General features: G+C 52.4%; 1 protein-coding gene across 2 annotated transcripts; it reads right to left on the reverse strand.

Annotated features, from left to right (window-relative positions):
- Positions 1–311: 311 nt before the first annotated feature.
- On the reverse strand, positions 312–18,701 carry SDC4 (syndecan 4). 2 transcript variants are annotated; one of them, XM_021688935.1, is made up of 5 exons: positions 18,605–18,701; positions 6,271–6,406; positions 5,193–5,239; positions 4,183–4,381; positions 312–1,224 (listed from the first exon to the last, which is right to left on the reverse strand). In XM_021688935.1, the coding sequence occupies exons 1-5, from the start codon at positions 18,671–18,673 to the stop codon at positions 1,073–1,075; spliced, it is 603 nt and encodes a 200-aa protein (XP_021544610.1). In that variant the 5' UTR covers positions 18,674–18,701; the 3' UTR covers positions 312–1,072. The 2 variants fall into 2 exon arrangements, with proteins under 2 accessions (XP_021544610.1, XP_021544611.1); XM_021688936.2 differs by lacking the exon at positions 312–1,224 and adding an exon at positions 2,347–2,585 and having other exon boundaries at positions 18,605–18,690.
- Between the last annotated feature and the right edge of the window lie 3,257 nt (positions 18,702–21,958).

The raw sequence follows: 21,958 nt of genomic DNA on the forward strand, positions 1-21,958 counted from the left end.
TCACGAGCTGGGGGAGTGTTAAGTATAAAAAAAAAAAAAATGGGGAGGATATTTATTTATTTATTTATTTTAAATTTTATTTATTTGAGAGAGAGAGAGCACATGAGAGGGGGGAGGGTCAGAGGGAGAAGCAGGCTCCCTGCTGAGCCGGGAGCCCGATGTGGGACTCGATCCCGGGACTCCAGGATTATGACCTGAGCCGAAGGCAGTCGCTTAACCAACTGAGCCACCCAGGCGCCCCCAAAAATGGGGAGGATATTTAAAGAAAAAGAGGAAGAAGGCCCTGTCTGAAGCTATAAATAGTAAAAAAAAAAATTTAATAAAAATCGTGTCTCCGTCTCTTCTCTCATTTTCAAAAAACAAAAATAAAAAAAACATTAAATACAAACTTAGCAGATACTGTGGAAAGTGCAAGAGAGCGGAGAACATCTCAGCATGGGCACACTCTTGCCCAGGCAGAGGCTCTGCACCAAGGATTGAACCATTCAGAAAAAAATACCACCCTCCCTCCTTCCCCATCCCCTCCCCCAAATAAAAAAGGTTGATTTCCAGAAAGTCACTTGAAAGAGCCGAGAATGGCCCAAGGTATACCAGACTCCTGTAGTATGATCACAAGTGCCCTGTGACGGACACATCTCAAGGTGCAGATGGTTCTAGTTCCTTCTCCTGGCTCCTTTTCACAAGAGGGAGGGAGAAGGCTGGCTGGGGGCAGAGGCCCAGAAGGATTCCTGTCCCAGCTTCAGAGGGGCTCTGGGTGAGGCATGTTCAGGATAGGGTGTAAGCTGGGCCCACATTTTAAGTGTAAGATTAAGAAATGATCCAATCCCAGACCTGCCTTCAGCAAGGCCAAGTGTAACCCTATTTTTCTGCCGGGACAACCGAGGCCCAGAGAATCAAGAAGAGGCAGGCAGGAACAGAAGATGATGTCTCTTCTGACGCTTGAAACATAATCAGAGCTGGAGATGCGGACAGGTCAGCATTAGGTTGCCCTCCCCCTATCCTAACGTCCACCCTTCCAAATCCTTTGGCTTCCCTCCCCACGGAGGTCCAAGCCAGTGCCCAGGTGGGCGCTTCAGGCATAGAACTCGTTGGTAGGGGCTTTCTTGTAGATGGGTTTCTTGCCCAGGTCATAGGTGCCTTCATCCTTCTTCTTCATGCGGCACACCAGCAGCAGGACCAGGAAAACGGCGAAGAGGATGCCCACGCCGCTGCCCACGATCAGAGCTGCAGGGGAAGAATGGGGAGAGCCGTGGGTCAGGACCTCGGGTACACTGCCACTTCCCCCCAGTCAGCTCTCTCACAGCTGGACATGCTCCCCCTTGCTGTTGCTTGTGCTCGGCATGACCTCATTCACAAGACAGCAGGGGGTCACCGTAAGTCACCAAAGACCACAGAGCTAGGGCGGCAAAGCCACCATTCCAACCTGCACCTGCTGGAGCCCACAGCCAAGCACACCCCCCAGCGACAGCTTAGCACTAACTGCGCCGGGAGCTAGCAAGCCGGCAGGCTGCGACCATCTGCCCAGACAGACTCCCCGCACTCCCGCGAGCTGAGTGTGCAAGCACCTACACAGACGGGCATAGGCGTTCTCCATGCACACAGGTGCACGCTACCAAACACAGCTCGGACACGCGGACACGGCTGTGCTGTCTGTCACAATGACACACTGTGGCTCCCCCTCCTACGTGTGCAGCTCGGTGTGTGCTAAGGCCTGCGACCCACTCCCATTACTCATCACTGGCTGTGTGATCGGGCGAGTTCCTTCATCTCTCATTGCAAAACAGAAATCGGAGGACCTTTCTCACATATCAGTCCTAAGGATTAAATAAATTAACCCCCCGAAAGTGCTTAGAACAATGCATGGCAGAGCCTCGGTACTCACTACTTGTAAACCTTGGTGGTTTATATGTGTGTCCCTAGCACCCTGAATTGGACCCTGGCACAACAGCGAAGTGCTTATGAAATGACTCTCCCAATTCAGCTCAGAGAGGAGCACCGGCCAAGGCTGCCTAAAGGCATCAGGCAGATGCGGGCTGCTAACCTCAGGTGAACAGCTGTTTTGCAGCATGCCAGGCCGCCTGAAGGGCTCTATCCTGTTTGCTGAGGGGGCAGGGACACCTCACAGAATCCTTGCTGCGGCAGATTGAGTCCCCTAATTCGGTCTTCTAGGGCTAAGGAGATTAATTTTCCATCCCTGCACACACTCCCAATCTATGCACAGAATGGGGGCAGAATGGAACAGAGGAGCCCGGTAAGGTTCTTTCTTGCTAAAACTCTATATGAGAAAGCAGCAACAAAATGACACCAGGAAATACAGAAAAAGCACATGGAATGAGGTATCCCAACTCCATGACTGTTTTTATCACCTTTCCCCTCTGATAACCCCAGGCGCCTCTTACCAGGACCTTGGTCAGTGCTGGGACTCTCCACCAGGTTAAGGTTCAAGGGCAGTCTCAAAAGTGACTGTGGTCCTAGGTTCACATGCCGGGGCTACCGGTGCCTAGTTTTGTGACTTTGGACAAGTGATTTGGCTTCTCTTGAGCCTCAGTTTCCTTATCTGTAAGAGTACAGATAGCCAACCATACCTGTCCGATAGGGTTGGGGAGACTCAGTGAGGGGGGGCACATGGATCAGATGGCATCTAGTAAGCACTTGAGGAACTTCCAGGTGCACTGAGATGCTACTGGAATGGAGGATCCCACCCCAACGAATGCAGCAATATAACTTCTCACATGAAGATCTTATGCTTGTCTAATTCTCAACCGGAAGATTTAAGAGATGACCTGGCTTTGGTTCTGTCTTTTGCTATGTGACCCAAGCAAGTGGTTTGCTTTCTCCGGGCCTCGGTCTCCCCATTTCTAAGACACACATGGTTGGACTAGATCAGTGGTTTTACATTTTTCTTTAAAAGCAGCAAAACCCTGAGTTGGTGAAAGCAAAACCTTAGGCTGACCCCACATATGCCAGCTAAAAGTGAAACTCTGTGTTTGAAAAAGATGGGGGAGGTTTTTACCAAATATTTTGAAGCTTAGAAGACTAAAAGGTCTCTAAGGGCCCCTCTGGTTCCAAAAGCACCCCCTACCCCTCTTTACATCGCTCAGCAAGTAGCTAAGGTAAAGGAGAAAGAACATTGGCTCCGGTATCAGGAGGCCAGGGTCAGGGCTGAGCTGGGCCCAACGTCACCTGGGGTTATATTCCCAGGGAGTCTTATCTGCAAAATGCAGGGCACAGGGCTCTTTCCTTGTACCTCAAGCCTCCTGGGAGGTGCTGGCCCGGCTGGCTGCCAGGAGACAGAAGTAACCGAGCCTGGGCCCAGGGCAGCCACTCACCAGGCTGGTTCATGCAGACAGGCCCTTGGCCTATAAAACTTGGCCAGAGAGAGAGTTCCCTCTGACAACCCACCCCCGCGAGCTTCGGTGATCCCAAAGCTGCCAGGGAAGGAGAGAGGGAGCCGTCCCCACCCCAGATGAAGGCCACACCTGACGCCCCACCCTGGGACAGAGCTTCCACAATAGCACACCACATTCAAGAACCCTGCGGCTCTCACGTCAGGCCAAACCCTGAACCTCTCTCCTCTCCAAGGCCTCAGGGTCTTAATCTGTCATATGAAGGATCCCCGTATGCCACCTAGTATGAAAAGTCAGTGAAGACTCAATGACAGATTACACCCACAAATCAGAAAAGCGCTTTCCAGTTGGCCAAATTACTTCAGATTCTAATTTTCATGGAGTTATGATACCAACCCAAGGGGTAGAATTGTACCCATTTACAGAGGAGGAAACTGAGGCTCACCTCCCCACTGGGGTTGGAAAGCTTCTCAGCCAAGGTCACAAGGCCGTCAAGTGACAGAGCAGGGGGATGGGGAGCCAGCCTAATGGGCTTTCATGGGAAGTTAACGTTTAATAATTAACTCCCCAGGTACCAACCCCAGGCTGTGCAAATGTTTTTAAAACAAGACAGAAGGACTTAAGGCAAGTGACCGACTCTCAGGCTGTTCTTTAGAAGCCTTTGATATGCAATTCTTCCTCGTCTCCACCAGGCCACTCATCCACTCAGAGCCACCCCCTAGGGAGGTGTAGTCCTTGAGTCTCCAGGGTACCCTGGGGCCCGAGGCATCCATGTCTGCAACACTATCTCCCTCTGAATCCTCTCCCCCTCCTAAGTCTCTGGTGAGGAGCTTACCTGCCAGAACCTCTGTCCTCTCAAAGATGCTGCTGCCCTGCGCAGTGCTGGACATGGACACCTTGTTGGACACGTCCTCATCCCCCTCAAAGGATGAGATCCTTTTTGGGATGACCTCGTTCTCCTCCAATTCCTTGGGTTCGGTGGGGACCCAACTCCCAGGCCCTGCCCTCTCAGGGATAAAGTTATCGAGAGGCACCTGCATGGGGTGGAAGGAGGAGAGACAAACACTCAGCGTGGTCTGGGGACGAACCTGGGGCAGGGGACAGAAGCATTCAGCCAGGGAGGGAGTCTGCTTTTGCCATCTTGCTGGCTGAACCAGGGGGTCCTGGGACAGAAAGCAGCACCAAACTCTCAACAACGATGCCATCGAAGGCTCACCCTCCACCTTTCCAGGTCTGTCCCAAATGGGGAATGAATAATGTGACCAATGGCGCAGGGAAGCACGTGATCCCACTCACTGCTGGTCAGTGGGTATTCGAGAATCACCACCCCGGAGGGCAGTGTGGCAGAGCTGCAGAAATTGCTTGGGACCCTGTCCCAAGGAGCTAATCAGAGATTTGAGTCAAAGAGGCTTGCTGTAGTGTTCTAATTTTAGAAAATCAGAAAATCAGAAACAACATTTCCATCAAAAAGGGGAAAGCAGTGAACTATGATGATGCGGCCTATAAAAATGAATAGGAAGCACATTTAATCATGTGAGGAAATAAACTCACAAACTCCTGACCACTTTATATACACAAAACTGTATATACAACTTGATATTAATGTTGGGAAATACCTAGAAATGCACAGAAAAGGGGCTGGAAACACATCTAAGTGCTGACAGTGATTATCCCCTGCCGGGAGGACGGCCTACCCATGACCCACAGCTGTGCCTGCCCCCAGGGAGCCAGAGCCCCAAATAAAAGCTTTCTTGCAGAGAGAGGTCAGACCCTCACTTATGGGCCCTTCTCAACAGGTGTTAGAGAGGAGCAAGTGGGGAGAGGCAAAAGCATGTAATTACTCACCAGAGGATGGATTACTTCGGGGAAGATCTGGGGGTCCTCTGAGTCATCTGGAAGGTCAGAAAGGCTGAGTGTGAGGTCACTTCCCCTTAGATAAAGGACCTCCCCCTTCTTCAGCCATGGCTAGGCCCTCAAATGCTCAATGTACAGCAAGTGACCATTCCCACCCCAGCTTCAGTCACCTCATCTGTAAAATGGGGCTCCAAAGACTGGGCTCTCTGGTTCTTTCACAAGAGTGCTCAGCAGGTAGCTGAGCAGATGCTGTCAGCTCCAAACCCCTGCTCCATAATGTATGGATCCAGGGACCACTAGCATCCCCTGGGTGCCGGTTAGAAATACAGATTCCTGGGCCCACTGAATCAGTCTGCATTTTCATAAGATCCCCAGGGGATTCCTTTGAGAAGACTCTAGACTGTAATATTAAATATTAGAAATTGCAGCATTAAAATATATCCTGAGTGCTCCGTATATGTGCCAAGAGAGCTTTAACTCAGTCCAATCCCCAACACACTGATTTACTATTTTACAGATTTGGAAACCAAGGCTCAGAGGTCACAGAGATCATCACAGCACTCTGTACGGAGGAAGGATGCTTCTGTGCAGCAGCCTGAGCCAGGGAGTCACAGAAGACCATGAACAGCCCTGCCCTCCCCGCCCCCCCCAGTCCAGCCACCCAAGGCCTGCACCCCTTCACTCATGCCCCCACTCACACCTCTGCCCACACATGCTCCCAGGCTTTTGAGCTGCTCCTTTTCCTTTTCATAAGAAGAAAACACTATCAGTTCTTTCCAGCCGCACACCCACTAGGCCCCCAGCCACAGGCAGACAGGTCCAGGCTGGTGCTCAGAAAACCTAGAGCTACAAATGAACTCCAAGCAACAAATAACTCACCCAAGGAGGGTTGTCAGGGATGGAAAAGGGTTGATAGTTACTTTTGTTTCCTCTTTTCTGAGAGGGGAGGAGCACTGTTGGAAACCCCCACACAAATCCAAGTCTCAAGGCGAGCTCACTACCCTGTGCTCGGTAAGGCCACTTTCCCTCCAACCCCATGAGCCCAGGCTGCCCACCAGATCCTCCATACCCAGATCTCCAGAGCCAGACAGCTCAAAATCATCGGGTTCCTGCCCAGGCCCCCCAACATCCTCGTCATCTGGTAGGGCCCCAGAAAAGTATCGGCCTTCTAGGTCTTGGGGGTCGATGACTTCGGTCTCTCGGATCTAGGGTGAAAAAGGGAGTCACGTCAGCCACATCGGTAGCCCCCTGGTGCTCTACAGCAGCCCCCGAGCCCCAAAAGGCAGTGAAGTGGGCATTCAGTAAGATAACCTGGGGTGCTGGAAGGTAATCAGGCCAGAACCTGGAGACCACTCCTCCTGGTCCCTAACTTGCTGTGTGACCTTAGGCAAATCTCTTTCCCATCCTGGGCTAATAAAAATCATAAAGTTGGTAATAATCAGAACATTAAATATTACTAGGTACTATTGACTAAGCAATTAGTATGGGTAAGTCCCTGTTCTTAACACCAAAGGCATGTCTTTAACCTCATTTTACAAAAGAGGAAACTGGGAATTTCCTTCTGACACAAGTAGCGGGTCGAAAAGAGAGAATTCAGCATCGAGCTGCCTGAATGCAGAACCACACAGGCTTGAGGATATGACGCTCCAGGGTTCTAGGATGCAAATAAAGTCACAGCTGATTCACCCGAGGCAGGGAGAGGGCTGCTGGCCCCGGTCTTGCCCAGTCCAGGACACCTTTCCCAGCTGACTCAGACCGGGCTGGGACAGCCAGGGCTGGCTCACCCACGCCCCAAGGCAGCCTCAGGCCAGGCACTGTGCAGACCTGGTGACTCACAAGTACGTAAGCACACTCTTGTACTCAGCTTTCCAGCATCTCCCATAGATCTCTTCTGTACCAGCACAGGGGAGGGCAAGAGAGGCATCCTGTGGATGGACCACCCACTCCAGCACCCACAAATGTCCTCAGCCCCTACCGCACGGGGACCCAGCCCGTCACATCACAGCAGAATCTTAAACCCCACTGCCACCAAGAAGCTTTCAAAGGGAAAGTATCAAGGTCCAGGGAGGCAAAAACTTCCCCAAGGTCCTATAAGTACATCAGCTACTCTGTTCCCATCCCCCAGAGCTCACAAGGGTAGGAAACATTCAGAATGCTTACCACCTTCCTCTTAGCTCTGGGGCTGAGGCTTCCCAAAGAACAACAGCCCTGAGCAAAGTTCATCCCCCCCCCCCCCATTAACTCAAATACTAAAGTGCCTGCTATTTGCCAAAAGAGTTAGGGTTTCAATGAAGTTCAATACACATTCTCCTCTTACATTCTCCTCTAAACATTATCTCCTCTAAACATTCTCCTCTTCTTTCCCAGAGCCCCTAACTGTAGGATATTGGGGCTCTGCTCAGAACCACCAGAATTCCAGTTACAGAGGCCAGGGAGGTCCCATGCTCTCATTTCACAGAATCTGAGAGAATCTGAGCTCTGGACAAGGCAGTGACTTGCCTAAGGTCGCATAACTGAGTCAGCCAGACAACTCAGAGTGGAGAGGCCAGGTGTCTTTTTGACTGCCCCAGGCTGTCCTTCACCCAGCTAAGACTGCCAGTGACACCAGGGAAGGGCGTAGCCCGAGGAGGAATATCTGTTCCTAGGACCAGGTAAGCATTGCAGGAGAGGCCCAGGCTCTGTACTTCCTCCACTGGCTTCTGGGGAGAGGTGGGCAGGACCTGACTGTCATGCCCTCTTCCACCCCCGAGAGGGCAGATGCTGGATTCCCGGAAGGGAGGAGGGTCAGGCCAGGGGAGAAGGCCGTGGGCACACAGCCCTCTTCCACCGGATGGGAGAATCTTTGCTGAACACTGGGCACACATGGGGGTGGGGAGCCAGAAGGGGTTAAGCCCTGGTTGGGGATGACTTCATGACTTGGGAATCAGGAGCTGCTGAGCTGCTGGTGTTGGAATTCCAGCCCCCGCACACAGCCCCGTGCCTGTGGCTTCGGTCTGGCAGCTTGGGAGGAAGGCTCCTCCGTGGTGGTTGCAAAACTGTCCCCTAGGGTGAGGTCCCTGTGCTCCTACCCCCATCTCCTGCCGCGAATTCCCCCAGGGCCCAAATCTGAAAGAGCAGGACCTTTTAAGCCCTTAGCAAATGAAGTACGTCCTCCTGATAGATCTTGTGCAGAAGTGGGCAGAAGTGGAACTGGGGCCTCAGAAAGGTTAAGTGGCTTGCCCAAGGTCACATCGGCAGAAAGTGGCCACACTGGACCAGAACCCAGGCCTGGGTCACTCAAGCCTTTAGTCACATGCGAATGAACACCTGCATGAACACGCATGTACACAGAGTGCCCGGCCACCCAAGCTAGGAGGGAGCCCTGTCAAGTGGAGGTCAAATCCAGCCCAGCACAGAAAAAAGGTACTTTGGCCACTTGTTGACCTGGCCTGGAGACTCCCATGGGAGTCACAGCTCCAAGTCCTCCAGACAGGGGCTGGGGTCCCAACGCTGGGCAGTTTCAGGCGGGAGACCCGCCCCACAGGGTTCTTATTCCCCGAAGCCCTGGAATGTTGTTTACACATCCTGCCCTTCTTTTACTATGTGAAAGTGTTAAGGGGTGTTTCAAAACAACCCACGGGATTAGCATGCTGATTGGCTGACAGTTACTAGCTCCGTTTTTCATTAGCCAGACAGAGGCGAAGAGAGGAGGCAGGTATGGTGGTCTCGAAACCAAAGATGAAACCCAGATTCACTGGCAGTTCAGCCCTCTTAGGGGTCGCCTGGTGATCCCTCCCCCTTCCTTTCCATACCAGGTTCCTGGGGAGGATAAACGGCTTGGCTAAGGTCGCACCAGGGGTCAGGGGCACAGCCAGGGGTAGACCCAGTCAGACACCTATCCTGGGGCTCTCCAGGCTGCATTACAGGGGCCCACGTGCCTTCCTCCAGCAAGTCCCAGGGCCTGGAAGAAGCTTTGTGGGGCGTACCCATGGGAGGGCACAGGAAAGCAGATCTTTCTTCCACTCCAGAAGCACCCTCTCTGTTCCTCTCTGCCCATGACTCCTGACAAGAGGGACATTCCCACGTGGGAACCCTTTAAGACTAGGTCAGCAATGGGCAAGCATCATGGGCAAGCATCCCTTTGTGTGTATGGGCATGCCAACAGCCCTCCCTTGCCTTACCTGCTTTGCAGACAAGGCCCATTCAGTCTGGGGTACATCTGAAGAATGAGGCCACTCAGCAGCCAGACCCAGCCTTGACCAGAGAGGACCCGATCCTGCTCCCAGCTGAGCTACCCGTCTATTCTCCACTCACCCCCACCCCTGCCTGTGGGTTGTGTGTTCACACAGGCACCCTCTCTGGGCCCTCGGGTCTCCTTTCTCACAGACCACAACAGAAATAGGTCAGTGGGCCTGGGTTCCACAGACCTGCTTGCCCCAGGGCTGGTGGACACCTGGGGTTGGTGCCTGGGGGTTGAGATGCTGAATGCCTTCCCAGATTATCCACAGAAGAGGGGGTAGGTGCTGTTTTGTTCCAAAGGAACTAACACCTGCCAACAGAAGGTATCCGAGGTCACTGAGCCCAACGGTCTCATTTTATAACCCAGCAAACAGATTAAAAGACAAGGGACTTTGCCAAGGTCACCCAAGCACTTGGCAGCAGAGCTGGACTTAGAACCTAGGTCTCCTGGCTTGAGGCTGGAGTTGTCCTCCCCGCCCTGCTTCAAGGATTTTGGCTGCAAAACAAAGGGTCTCAGCAAACCCACAGGCCACAGCTGTCACTCCAGACATATTCCGCATCCAGTCCTTACACTATAGGCACGAAGCTAGGAAAAGGTCACCAACCCTATCCCAAAGTCCTACAGCTTCAGTCACCAGGGAAAAGCATAGGGGCTGGGGTGACTAGCTCAAGTATCCACCACGAGCCAGGCACCAAGCTGGAGTCTTCCCTTTATGAGCTCATTTGCAACGGCCCAACAGTCTTGTAACGTGCTCCGACCATTTTGCAAGAAACTCAGGTGCAATAGAGTCATTTATCCAAAGTCACACAACTAGAAAGCAACGGAGCTGGGGTTTGAACCTAGATCTTTCTCAAGATCATGCCTCAGCCACAACCAGATTTCTCACTGCCACCCTCGCGTCTCCTCTCCACCCCGACCCCACACTGCCAGGCCAGGCTCCACCAGGGAGCAAACAAAGGTGAAACTGATATTGCTTAAACAAAAGAACAAAAACTTGGCTGGGGCACCAGGGAGAAGTTCAGGGTCAAGGCCTGGTTGGCTGGTGGGAGGAAAAGAGGGTGGAGAGCCTCCCCCTCCCCCCCACCCTCCCCCACCTCTGCCCTCAGGCTCCTCCCCAGCAGAGGTAGGGTCAGGGACACACTTGACCCTTCTTTCAGGAGGTGAGACCAGAAGGACAACCGTGCAAGCCAAATTCAAGGGGGGGTGGGGGTGGGGTGGGGGAGCAAGGACACTGGGCTCCAGCTACTGAATCCACCAGAGTGATTCTGACCGGAGATCCCCAAAAGCGGCCTCTGGTACAATCACTGTCTTCCCCCATCCCCCTTTCTAAAGGGTCAGATACCCCCCAGAATGAGCAAACCCCGAAGCCACAATCAGAGATCTACACCTCGGCAGAAAGGAAGGATCTGCCAGCAGAGTGGTGACCCACAAGCAAAGTACAGTCTGGCCACTTCCTAACTGCAAGAGTCTTGGAGTCTACGTCACATCTTGAACCCTCAGCTTTCTCTTTCGGTACCCAGGGCTAGGAGCACCCTGCAGGATGATGAGGATTAAGTGCAATGCATTAGTGTGTGCAAGGAATCCAGCATATGGCCTGGTACACAGCAGGTGCTCAATGAGTAGCAGCTATTATCAATCCCCACCTGCCTCCCTTCTGGCTAAAGGGATTAGTGGTCAAAGGGTCAGAGAGACCTGGGAAAAGCTGTGGAAGCAGCTCCCCTGCTAGAAAGAAGGTGGTCAGTGGATCGGGGTGCGGGGGAGGGGGGGGAGGGCTGTGCTTCGCAAATCGTGAAGAAATACCTATAATGGGTATTTATTTTGTTTCTGGGACAACCGACCAGGTCCCTTGCAATTGCAAAGGACCCAGAGATGGGCAGAGACCACACAATTTGGAGCACCCGTCTAAGACGACAGAGGCATAGGAAACGCAGTTGTATTTTTCCAAAAGGAGCAAATGGAAGTGACCAGAGACGCCTGACATTCTACTGGGGGACCTGTACCCCCCGGGGTATTTACTGACCTGCCTTGGGGACAAAACAAAACAAAAAAATCCAAAAGGCAAAAAGAAACCACACACAGCCAGTGCTCTGGTACCTAGAGGGTTAAGCCAGGTCTGGGGGGGGGGGGGGGCTGGGGGGGGTTTCGAATGTCAGCTCTGCCCACTCCAAGGTCGGGTTACTCTGAACACAATCACTCAGGAGAGAAGCCAGGCCTGGCACTGCCAGCAGCCAACTTTTCACCAACCACCCCCCTCCCAGGGCAAACCATTCCACAGCAACGGCTCCAGGATGCTGGGGTGCCAGCTAGGAATGGGGCTGGGGGTGGGGTCCTGCATTCTGGACATCCTCCTGCCAGCAGGTGATGGAGATTTCCCCACTGGGCCTCAGTTTGCCCACCTGTAAAAGGTTCTCAAAGAGACAAGCCTCTGTCTGTCTCAGGGCCTGGTAACCAAGCTGGGCACTGCTCCGATTACCGCTGGAGACAGCTGGGAGGGGGCTGGCTCCCCAAGGGCCGCAGAGACAGAAGTGCATTGAAGCTGGGACTTGTAATCTAGGCAGCAGATCCGAAGTCCCTGCTGGATCTACGGGCGGGACGTAAACAAGCCTCCTGTGTTCTCAAGAGCAAAGTCGATAGCCTTGTCTCGGCTGATTAGATCAGCCCTGGGTGCTGGCTTCCTGCCCCTTCCCAGCCTCCCCCTTCCACAACCCGCCCCCGTGAGGAAGCCACTGCTCCAGACCAGGTCAGTCTGTCCCACAGACGTCTCCCAGCCGGTCTTTCCCCAGGCAAGGAGTGTCCCCACTCCCTGTGACTGGCCACGGGTCATCCCTGCCCCCATGGCCTGAGGTCCGAGTGGTACAGCCAGTCCTGCAGGCCTGGCCGCGACCAGCGGGCTCCACCAAGTCACTGTTTCCACACACACCAGCCCTTCCCTGCCTCCCCTTTCCATTACCCCAGGTGTCACCTGACTAGCCAGCCTCTGTGCCAGAGAAAACTGGGGCAAGCGGAGCTCCCAGCCTACAGGGTGGGGGAGGGGAGAGGCAGACTGGCGGGGGGGGGGGGGGGGGATGGGGAGGGGGGGGGGGGGGGGGGGGGGGGCCTGAGTAGGAGGGACTGGCCAGAGGGTGGGGGAGGTAACTGGGGGCACAGACGAGGTGGTAAAAAGTAGCAGGGAGGGGCGCCTGGGTGGCTCAGTCGTTAAGCGTCTGCCTTCGGCTCAGGTCATGATCCCAGGGTCCTGGGATCGAGCCCCGCATCGGGCTCCCTGCTCGGCGGGAAGCCTGCTTCTCCCTCTCCCACTCCCGCTGCTTGTGTTCCCTCTCTCGCTGTCAAATAAATAAAATCTTAAAAAAAAAAAAAAAGTAGCAGGGATGGTAGGGGGGACCGTAGAAGGCCAAAGCTGGGAAGAACTGTTCAAATCACAAAGTGATCTCCTGGGGACTCCTGGAGCCCTTTACATTTTTGGCATGTACTCAGATACCACTTCCCTGAAGCCAACATCTGGCCCCGGGGAAGAGCCCTCGTCTAGCCACTAAGAATAAACCAAGATCAAGCCAGCACTTAACAAGTTTGCCAAACACCGATTATGACCCTTGAGTGACACAGGGGTGTTTTACTGAGGACACACTGGTGAAGTGACTTATTAACTAACTGCATGTCCTTGGGTGAGCAGCAGAGCCGGGATGGTGACTCAGGTTTTTCTGGCTGTGAAATGTACCCACTTCCAGTCACCCTGCCTCTAGCAGACAGGGCCAAAGGGCCTGGCCAGGTGCAGGGACGTTCCTGAAGGTCACCAGTGAGTCAGGCTTCCAGTACTACTAGGGTTAAATCAGGCCCCAACTGTTGACACAGGCGTTCTCCTCCCTCTCTAGGGGCCCATGTACTGAAAATCTACCGGCTTTTCAGACACTGTACCTTCCCGGCCACCATCAAATGCCCTCTCCAAGGCCAGAGAGCTCCTTGCAATTCACTCAGCCTCCGTAGGCCTAGAAACTCTGCCCCTCCAACTGAGGAGGGTGACCCTGTTCTGGGCTTTGTCCAGGTGGTCCTGTACCCTTAGCAAACCCCCATCCCCCTCCAGGCCGCAAACAGCTCAGCGAGGGGTTCCTACAGATCCCAGCAGGAGGGGTGGGGCTGCTGAGAACTGGTTCTTTTTTTTTTTTTTTAAAGATTTTATTTATTTATTTGAGAGAGAGAGAATGAGAGAGAACACATGAGAGGGGATAGGGTCAGAGGGCAAAGCAGACTCCCTGCCGAGCAGGGAGCCCGATGCGGGACTAGATCCCGGGACTCCAGGATCATGACCTGAGCCGAAGGCAGTGGCTTAACCAACTGAGCCACCCAGGCGCCCGAGAACTGGTTCTTGTTTAAATATAAACCGATCTGATAATTAGCAAACAGCCCACTTCTCAAACAAACAAACAGGAGATTTGAACTCTATCGGCCCCACCCTGGACTCCTCCCTTCCCACCTTGCAGCTGTTGGGAGGGAAGGAGTGTTCCAAGGGCCCTGGGAGTGGGATCCTCAAAGGTACAGGGCCACCTGGCATCCCTGTCACTAAGAATGCGGCCTCTCCCAGTGAGATTTACCTGCAGCCTTGTCACCTCCTAGCAGCCTCACAACTCCCAGGAAGCAGAGGCCGGGGAGACTGGGTGACATGCCCACAGCCATGTAGCTAGTAAGGGGTGGACTTCACACCCCTGCAAGTTAGGTCTGCCGGGCCCCAGCCACTTCCAGACAGCAAGAAGAGGGCATCAGAGAAATCAGAGGCTCCTGGGGTGTGCCATCGTATGTGGGCTGCCCCAGCCCTGCTCTAGGAGCTCAGAGCTTTCAGGCAAACAAAACGCTACCTTCTCTGCACAGGTCCAAAGACCAATTCTGAAGACTGGCTGAATTCGCACCCTGTCAAAGCCCACCCGCAGGCAAGGCACTGGGAAGGTCTGAGGCCTAGGACTAGCATTTCCTGTACATCCCCTCAAAGACCGGGGCGCTGAGACACTATCTTTAATGGGCTCTCAGAGGACAAGGTAAACTCTGGAGCCCATTCCAACACCCCCACCAGAGTCATCCTACGAGCCAAGACGTTGAAAGGAAATGGGGGACTCAGGCCAGCCACCACTCTCCTCCAGTGAATCACAGGCCCTGTCCAGCCCCTTCCCCCGATTTTAAATGGTCATTTGGAAATCACACCCAGCAGTCCAGGAGGCTGAGAACAACTAGGAGCCAATTCCTCCCAAGAGGGAACTGGGGCGGGAAGCCCAGCCTGGCTCTCCATGGCTCCTCATTCAGGACAGCCCAGTACTCCGAGTCCTTGGAAAAGCCCTCTGTTTCCAGGAGCTGGGGATGGTGGGAGCTGAATGTCTCCACCCCCCAGCTTCTCCTCTTGTTTAGGATCTTTACCAAGGGGACCAAGAAAGCGTCCCTCCCCCCACGGGTGTGTTTTCAGGGCAGGAAGGACCCTTGGAGGGCTTCAGTCCAAGGTGGGCTTATTATAGAGTTGGGGACACGGAAACCCAGAGGTAGGGCACATTTGCTCAAGGTCACCTTGCAGTTCAGAAGCAGAACTCAAGTTATCTGCCTTCAAACCCAGCCAATTTCCTCATATGGAATGTTCTCTGAAGATGCTCAAAACCAGACTCCTTGTATTATCAGAGAGACCTGGTTCTGACCTTGGCAAGCCACTGTCTACCTCTGAGCATCAGTTTCTTGTAAAAATGTAGATAATAAAACCTACCTCACAATATCCCTGGAAGACCTTCCTATTAGTGATAAATAACCTCAATGCACCTTTTAGAAAGAAGTTACATGCATGAAGTTATTCATTCATACAAACATTTCCTGAGTACTAACTAAGGGACAAGTATTTCACTGAAGATGAATAGAGCAGAAATCCCCCCACCCCCACGCCCTCGCCCAGTGTGGGTGGAAGTGGTATGTGTGATGGGGATGGGGAGGGCTGGGCTTACGACTCAGAATTTGGTGGGATATATGTATTAATTATCTCACAAACTAAGTTTCTTCAAGGGAGGGAATGCCTTAGATGTCTAGGGTTTCTACAGTCCCTTTCAAAGAGTAGGTATTTAATTATTAACAGAATACTTGGGCTGAAAACGGCATTCAAGGTCATTTGTTTCAAACCCCATTTTACAGATGGGGGAATATCAACCTCACAGAACCCTCTAAACCATGGCCCAAATATCCTTAGTGGTTCTCTGGGCTTCTAAGAATTCCAAAGAGCTCTCACTGGCCACTCAAGGGTCCCAGAGCCCCTGGGCTTCTGCCCCACTGCTACCTCGGTACAATCAAGGAGAGAATTCTCAAGGAGACCAGAAACATCTCTAAGCTAAAATACACTTCCCCAGAACCCACTGGGCCTGGTGCCACATCAGCAGGCTGTGCCCCTGGGGAGCAACACCTCTGGGGGGGTGGTCCGGCTCCCCAAACAAGATTATCTTTAATTGGCTGGAGAAGGAGTGGCAGGAAGGCAGTTCAGGGGAATGCTCCCAGCTGGACAGGAAGAACTGGTTTGGGATAGCAAGCCCTGCCAGGGAAGAGGCTGGCTGCTCAGACTGGGTTCCCTTCCCAAAACTTATGGCACCAAGCCCTCGGGGTGGGGGTAGGGTAACACCCAAGGGGAGGGCAGGCCTTTGGCTTAAACCTAAAACTTGGGGAGGGCCTCAGTAGCACTATTGGAGGGAGACCTCAGTGCCCTCATCTGTAAAGTAGGCATAATATAATCCCCACATGCTGGGCTTTTCGTGAGGATAAAATGCACCAGACCTAGCATTTGGAAAGCACTCAACAAATCATAACTGCAATCAGAAAATCCCTTCTCCCGGGGCGCCTGGGTGGCTCAGTCGTTAAGCATCTGCCTTCCGCTCAGGTCATGATCCCAGGGTCCTGGGATTGAGCCCCGCATCGGGCTCCCTGCTTCTCCCTCTCCCACTGCCCCCGCTTTGTTCCCTCTCTCGCTGTGTCTCTCTCTGTCAAATAAATAAATAAAACCTTTAAAAAAAAAAAAAAGAAAGAAAATCCCTTCTCCCTGGGCCTGTTTTCTCCACCTGCAAAAAGAAGGCAGACCTCTCCATCATATCTATTCAGCTATGACTAGGTCTGATTTTTCCGGCCACAACCTTGGCAGGAAGGGGACAGGGGAGGGAAAGGGGGAAGCCCTGTGACCCAATTAGAGGTGGAAGGTCTGTGACATTCGCCAGGACACCTCTCTCCGGAAGCAGCTGCTCAGGGCCTACTTCTCCCCAGCTGATGGGTCACCATGCGCAGGGCTGACACAGCTGCCCTCCCCCAAACCATATCCTTCCGATGGCCCCCAGGACACAGCTGTCTGCTGCTCACCCTGAAGCACCTGCAGACTCAGCAGCCCCTGAACCAGGACTGCCATGTGACTGTCCACGCAATGACCTCACAACCTCCCGGGCCTTTCTTTTCCCCCCCACACACTGCCCAGGCCAACAGGACCCAACCTGGCATTCCTTCAGCTGTCTCCCCAGCTGCTTGACTCCAACACATCACTCAGCGCCTAGTTCAGAGCATCGTACCAGGGAGCAGCAGGTGTAGGCTGGAGTCCTGGCTCAGACACTAACCTTTCGGTCAGGTTGCCCTTAGTTTGGGGAAGTCATTATCTCACTCTGGGCCCGTTTCCTTCCACCTCAGAATTTCTTGAGGCTGGCCAGCCCCCAATCTCAACAGATTCTAAACTCTTGAGTTACCTGAGGATGGGACAAGGGCAGCCACTCAGAAAGCATCAGACTGCAGCTTATCATAGGAGCAGGAACTTGGAAGCCTGGCTGCCTAAATTTGAATGACTCAGACCCTTATTTGCTGTGCGACCTTGGGTAAGTCAGGTAACCTCCTCAGCCTCAGGACCAATTTAAGAACAGTAAACTGCCGGGTTGTCAGAATTAAGCTAGTTGACAGGCCATTAGAACAGCCAGTAAAAAGCTATTAGAACACCATAAAGCACACCATAAGCGCTAAATGTTTGCTATCATCACTGCTTGCCTGCAATTGTGCTGGCAGGTTATTCTCAGGGTCTCATTCCTCAACAGAAGCTGCCAGGCAGACAGGACTTTTCCCTAAGCCCAGAGAAAAAGAAGTCTCATAAAGGAATCGACAATGATTAAACTCCACAGACTTGCTCCCCCTAAAAACGGGGGCTTAAGGGCATGAAGGGGGCACAGAGCTGGGGTTCTTGGAGGGGGGTCCGATAGCCTCCCCCATCAATTCCCGTCCACCCAACCTCCTAGATGAAATTGCCACCCTCCTCCCCCCACTGGCCGCTGGGATGAATGGAGCTTCTGGTGGCCTACGGCTTTGTAAACTAGGACAGGGAACAGCGGGCAGTGAGGAGAGCTTCTCGGGGCTGAGACCTTCTCTCCCCCAAACCCCTTTACCCCACTCAAGGTGGGTACTCCGATTTCCCGTGCGCAGTTCAGCAGAAATAAACAGTATTCTCGCAGAAAGCAGAGGTTCAACTCTTTGGTGAAGTGCTGAGCCCAAACCATCCCTCCCGTCCGCTCTTGAAGTATCAGAGTCCCAACTTTGTAGGGACCCTAAAGAAGCACTGGTCATCTCCTGCGGCGCTCCCCCAAGCCCGTTGTGCAGATGGGGAAACTGACACTCAAAAGGGGCAGGGCCTTGCTCTGTCACAAGCCAGTGGCAGGGCTGGGGCCAGACCTGAGGTCAGGGCTCAGTTCTTCACTCCCCGGTGTGTGAAACATGGCCCCCGCACACCCGAACCCCCTCCCCTTTCCGAGTACACGCAGCCCCCTCGTCCCCAGGCCCTGTAGGATTCTAGAGCCACAGCTGTGGGAGCTTACGGAGGGCGAGCAGGGGGGATCCAGGACTCGGAGCCTGCCCCAAGATCACCAGGGAAGGGCGCGAGTGTGGGGGGAGAAGAGGTGACACCGGCTTAGTCACGTCCGAGCCTGGAGCGCGCGGCGGGGCCGAGGCCAGGGGAGGCGGGAAGAGCAACAGGCTGGGGCGCACGTTCGCGCGGGGGAGCCACCCCGGCCCGGCGCCTCCCCGTGACCCCAGAGCCAAGTTTCCAGCAAAGTTTCCCCGGCCTCGGCGTCTAGTTGGGGAAGGCGCGGCCCCCTGAACCCCCTTTCCCAGGCCCCCAGGAACAAAGGAGGCACCGGGCCGCCCCCCGGGATCCCCCAGTTCCTACCGATTCGGCAGCGGCGGCGGGGGCGCCCACGAGGAGCAGCAGCAGCGCGAGCAGGCGGGCGAGAGCCATGGTACCGCGGTCCGCACAGGGCGCGCAGGCGAATGGCACGGGCGGGCGTGCGGGCCCCTCTTATAGGCGGTGGCCGGCCCCGCCCCGGCCCCGCCCCGCACAGCCGCCGCACCCCGCCCGGAATTCCCCTGCGAAAGCTGGGCCTCGGGGCGCTGCGCCCGTCCACGCGGCTGGAAACCCAGAGGGATCCGCCCGGCGCGCGCCCGCCCGCCCGCTCCCGATCAACCCCGAGTCTCTGTCCCGTTTATTTCTTTGATGCCCTGCCAGGCAGGTCCCCAGAGATCACTGCGTCTAACCCCGTTTTATACCCGGGGAAGTTGAGGACAGGGACTTGCCCAGGGGCTTCAGTTTAGACCAGCCCTCCTTAAACCCGGGAACGCTCCCCTCGGAGGGTACGGAACACATTCCAAACGGGACGTGAACATGCATAGCCTTAAGGGGTCAGTAAACGTTTTCTTTAAAGAGCTAAAAGTTTTCGTCTTTGCGGGCCATTCGGTCTCTTGCAATACTTAACTCAAACTCCAACCTCCGGCATCGTAGCTCGAAAGGAAAGCATCCTTGTTTTGAATTTTCCCCCAATCATTTAAAAATGTAAAAGCCGTTCTTAGCAGCGGGCTGAACAAAAACAACCAATGGGCAGACTTTTTGGTCTTAGGATGGCTGACCTCTGCTTCAAGGGACTCGTTTTCCGGATTTGGAACTTCAGAAAAAGTTTGATCTCTCTCAGAACTAGTCTGCAAGTCTATCTCAGATCTGCTTCCACCCTTTGTAAAAGAAAGTTGTGTGTCTGCCTTACCCCTGCAATTCTCCGAAGCAATAGGGAAGGAATGGAGGTGGGAATCCTCTGGGGCTCCCAGGTACAGATACTGTTGGAATTATTAGGGGGAAGCATCCTATGATCATCAGTCAAGTACCAAATTTGCCTAGACTTCTCTCTCACCTTGACTGATTTCCATATGTATCTTTCTAAGGCAGGGGCATGGCTTAATAACCAGAGTATTTTGGCTTCTGTTGGCAAACTGTGAATTCATACACTTCGTGGAGTAGAGAGTTGGGAACCATCTCTCCTCTTCCCCCCCTTAATTATTATCAAAGGTTGAAAATATCATGCTCCAGAGATCCTTGACAGTAAAGCAAGTTTCAAATGCCGACCATATTTTACCCCACGGATTTAAAGGTAAGCAATTTTTTCCACCTACTCCCCTAGGATTGAGAAATAAACTGAGAAAATGAGTGAATTTCACGTCAGAGTAAGAAATACTTTCCAAAGTGGGATGGTTTTTGCAATCCTTGCTTTCCACACAATTGAAGGAGGGCCTAATCTAGTTGTCAGTACATAGATCGTTAAAATAATTTTTGGTGATAGATCACTATGCGATTTTGGTTATCTGTCAACACATCACTATAACAAAACTCCTTTTGTTCCCACCAACTTCTTACAGCCAGTGGTGTGCTAGTATATGTTTAATAATAGATTGGGGGAAGCAGGAAGTGCTAATTTGTACCATTTGCCCATTTCTGTGGTATAAATACTCCCACCTTAGCTGATTTCAAGCTCCCAGTGTGATGTCATTGAACATGGAGTTGGTTAGAGACCAGCAGTATTTCTACCACATAGAGTGCAAAATAATAGGCGCAAATAATATCAAGAGCATAGATAACAATAAGATATAGTGAAGTAATTAGGAAGTAATGAGTCTTGAGTACAAAGTATTTCCTTTGTTTTTAATATGCTTAATTGTAAGTTGACACAATTTAATTTTTAGTAATGGTCATGTTCCCTAAGGTGCCTAGCCTCTGTGGGTGCCTGTACCATCCACAAATTTCCTAAAAATTGAACCAGTAGAATCTGACTCTCGTACACCCCTGCTTGATAGCTATAAATAATTAAAAGTAGGAATAATATTATTGCCAAAGCCTGTTCTCATTCTTGCACAAACAGTAGCCCTCCAGGGACACGTGGACTAATGGGGGAGGAAACATTAACCAGTTTTACTTTTTTTTTTTTTAAGATTTTATTTATTTATTTGACAGAGAGAGAGACACAGCAAGAGAGGGAACACAGCAGGGGGAGTGGGAGACGGAGAAGCAGGCTCCCCGCAGAGCAGGGAGCCCGATGCGGGGCTCGATCCCAGGATCCTGAGATCATGACCTGAGCTGAAGGCAGACGCTTAACGACTGAGCCACCCAGGCGCCCCTCCTGTAAATGTATTTTAAAGTGAAGTTCCTTGTGACACAAAATTTTTTAAAAGATTGATTGATTGATTTGAGAGAATGAGCAGGAGGGGAGGGGCAGAGGGAGAGGGAGCGGCCGACTCCCTGCTGAGCAGGGAGTCCGATGTGGGGCTCAATCCCAGGACCCTGGGACCGTGACCTGAGCTGAAGGCAGACGCTTAACGACTGAGCCACCCAGGCGCTCCTGAGCCTGTGCTTTCTTTTCTTTTCTTTTCTTTTTTAAGATTTTATTTATTTATTTGAGAGAGAGAGACACAGCGAGAGCAGGAACACAAGCAGGGGGAGTGGGAGAGGGAGAAGCAGGCTTCCCGCCGAGCAGGGAGCCGGATGCGGGGCTCGATCCCAGGACTCTGGGATCATGACCTGAGCCGAAGGCAGATGCTTAACGACTGAGCCACCCAGGTGCCCCAGTTTTACTTTTTTTTATTTAATAATTATTTATCAAAATTTGTAGAACTGGTTTCACCAGTGTAGACATATGTCAGATTGCACACTTTAAATATGTAGAGTTTATTTTATTTCAGTTATATCTCCAAAAAACCGTTAAAAACCCTTTTAGGACTTCAAAAAATTGTAATGTATTTACACTGTTTTGATCAATTGCATTTTTACGATAATTGTAATGATTGAAAATTTTAAAGCTAGTTTTTGGTCATAGAAGGTAAAATAATGATTCCATTTACATATATGTATTTTTAGGCAGAGAAATATGATAGCGTTATCAATAAGCTATTTAAGCATTAAAAATACATTATTGGTGAGGAGCCTGGCTGGCTCAGTCAGTAGAGCATGGGACTTTTAATCTCAGGGTCATGAGTTCAAGCCCTCCATGTTGGGCATGGAACCTACTTAAAATTAGAAAAAAAAATACATATGGTAAATTTTAATGTGGTGAAACATGGGGTGGAAATTTGAGTTTGAATAGAAAAAAGAATGATGGGAAATTTCCATTAGAGAAGAGACCTTTCATGATTGATTGATTGATTGACTGATTGATTTTAGTAATCTCTACACCCAACATGGGGCTCAAACTCATGACCCAGAAATCAA

Source organism: Neomonachus schauinslandi, chromosome 10 (assembly GCF_002201575.2).
Source record: "Neomonachus schauinslandi chromosome 10, ASM220157v2, whole genome shotgun sequence".
Taxonomy (NCBI): Eukaryota; Metazoa; Chordata; class Mammalia; order Carnivora; family Phocidae; genus Neomonachus; species Neomonachus schauinslandi.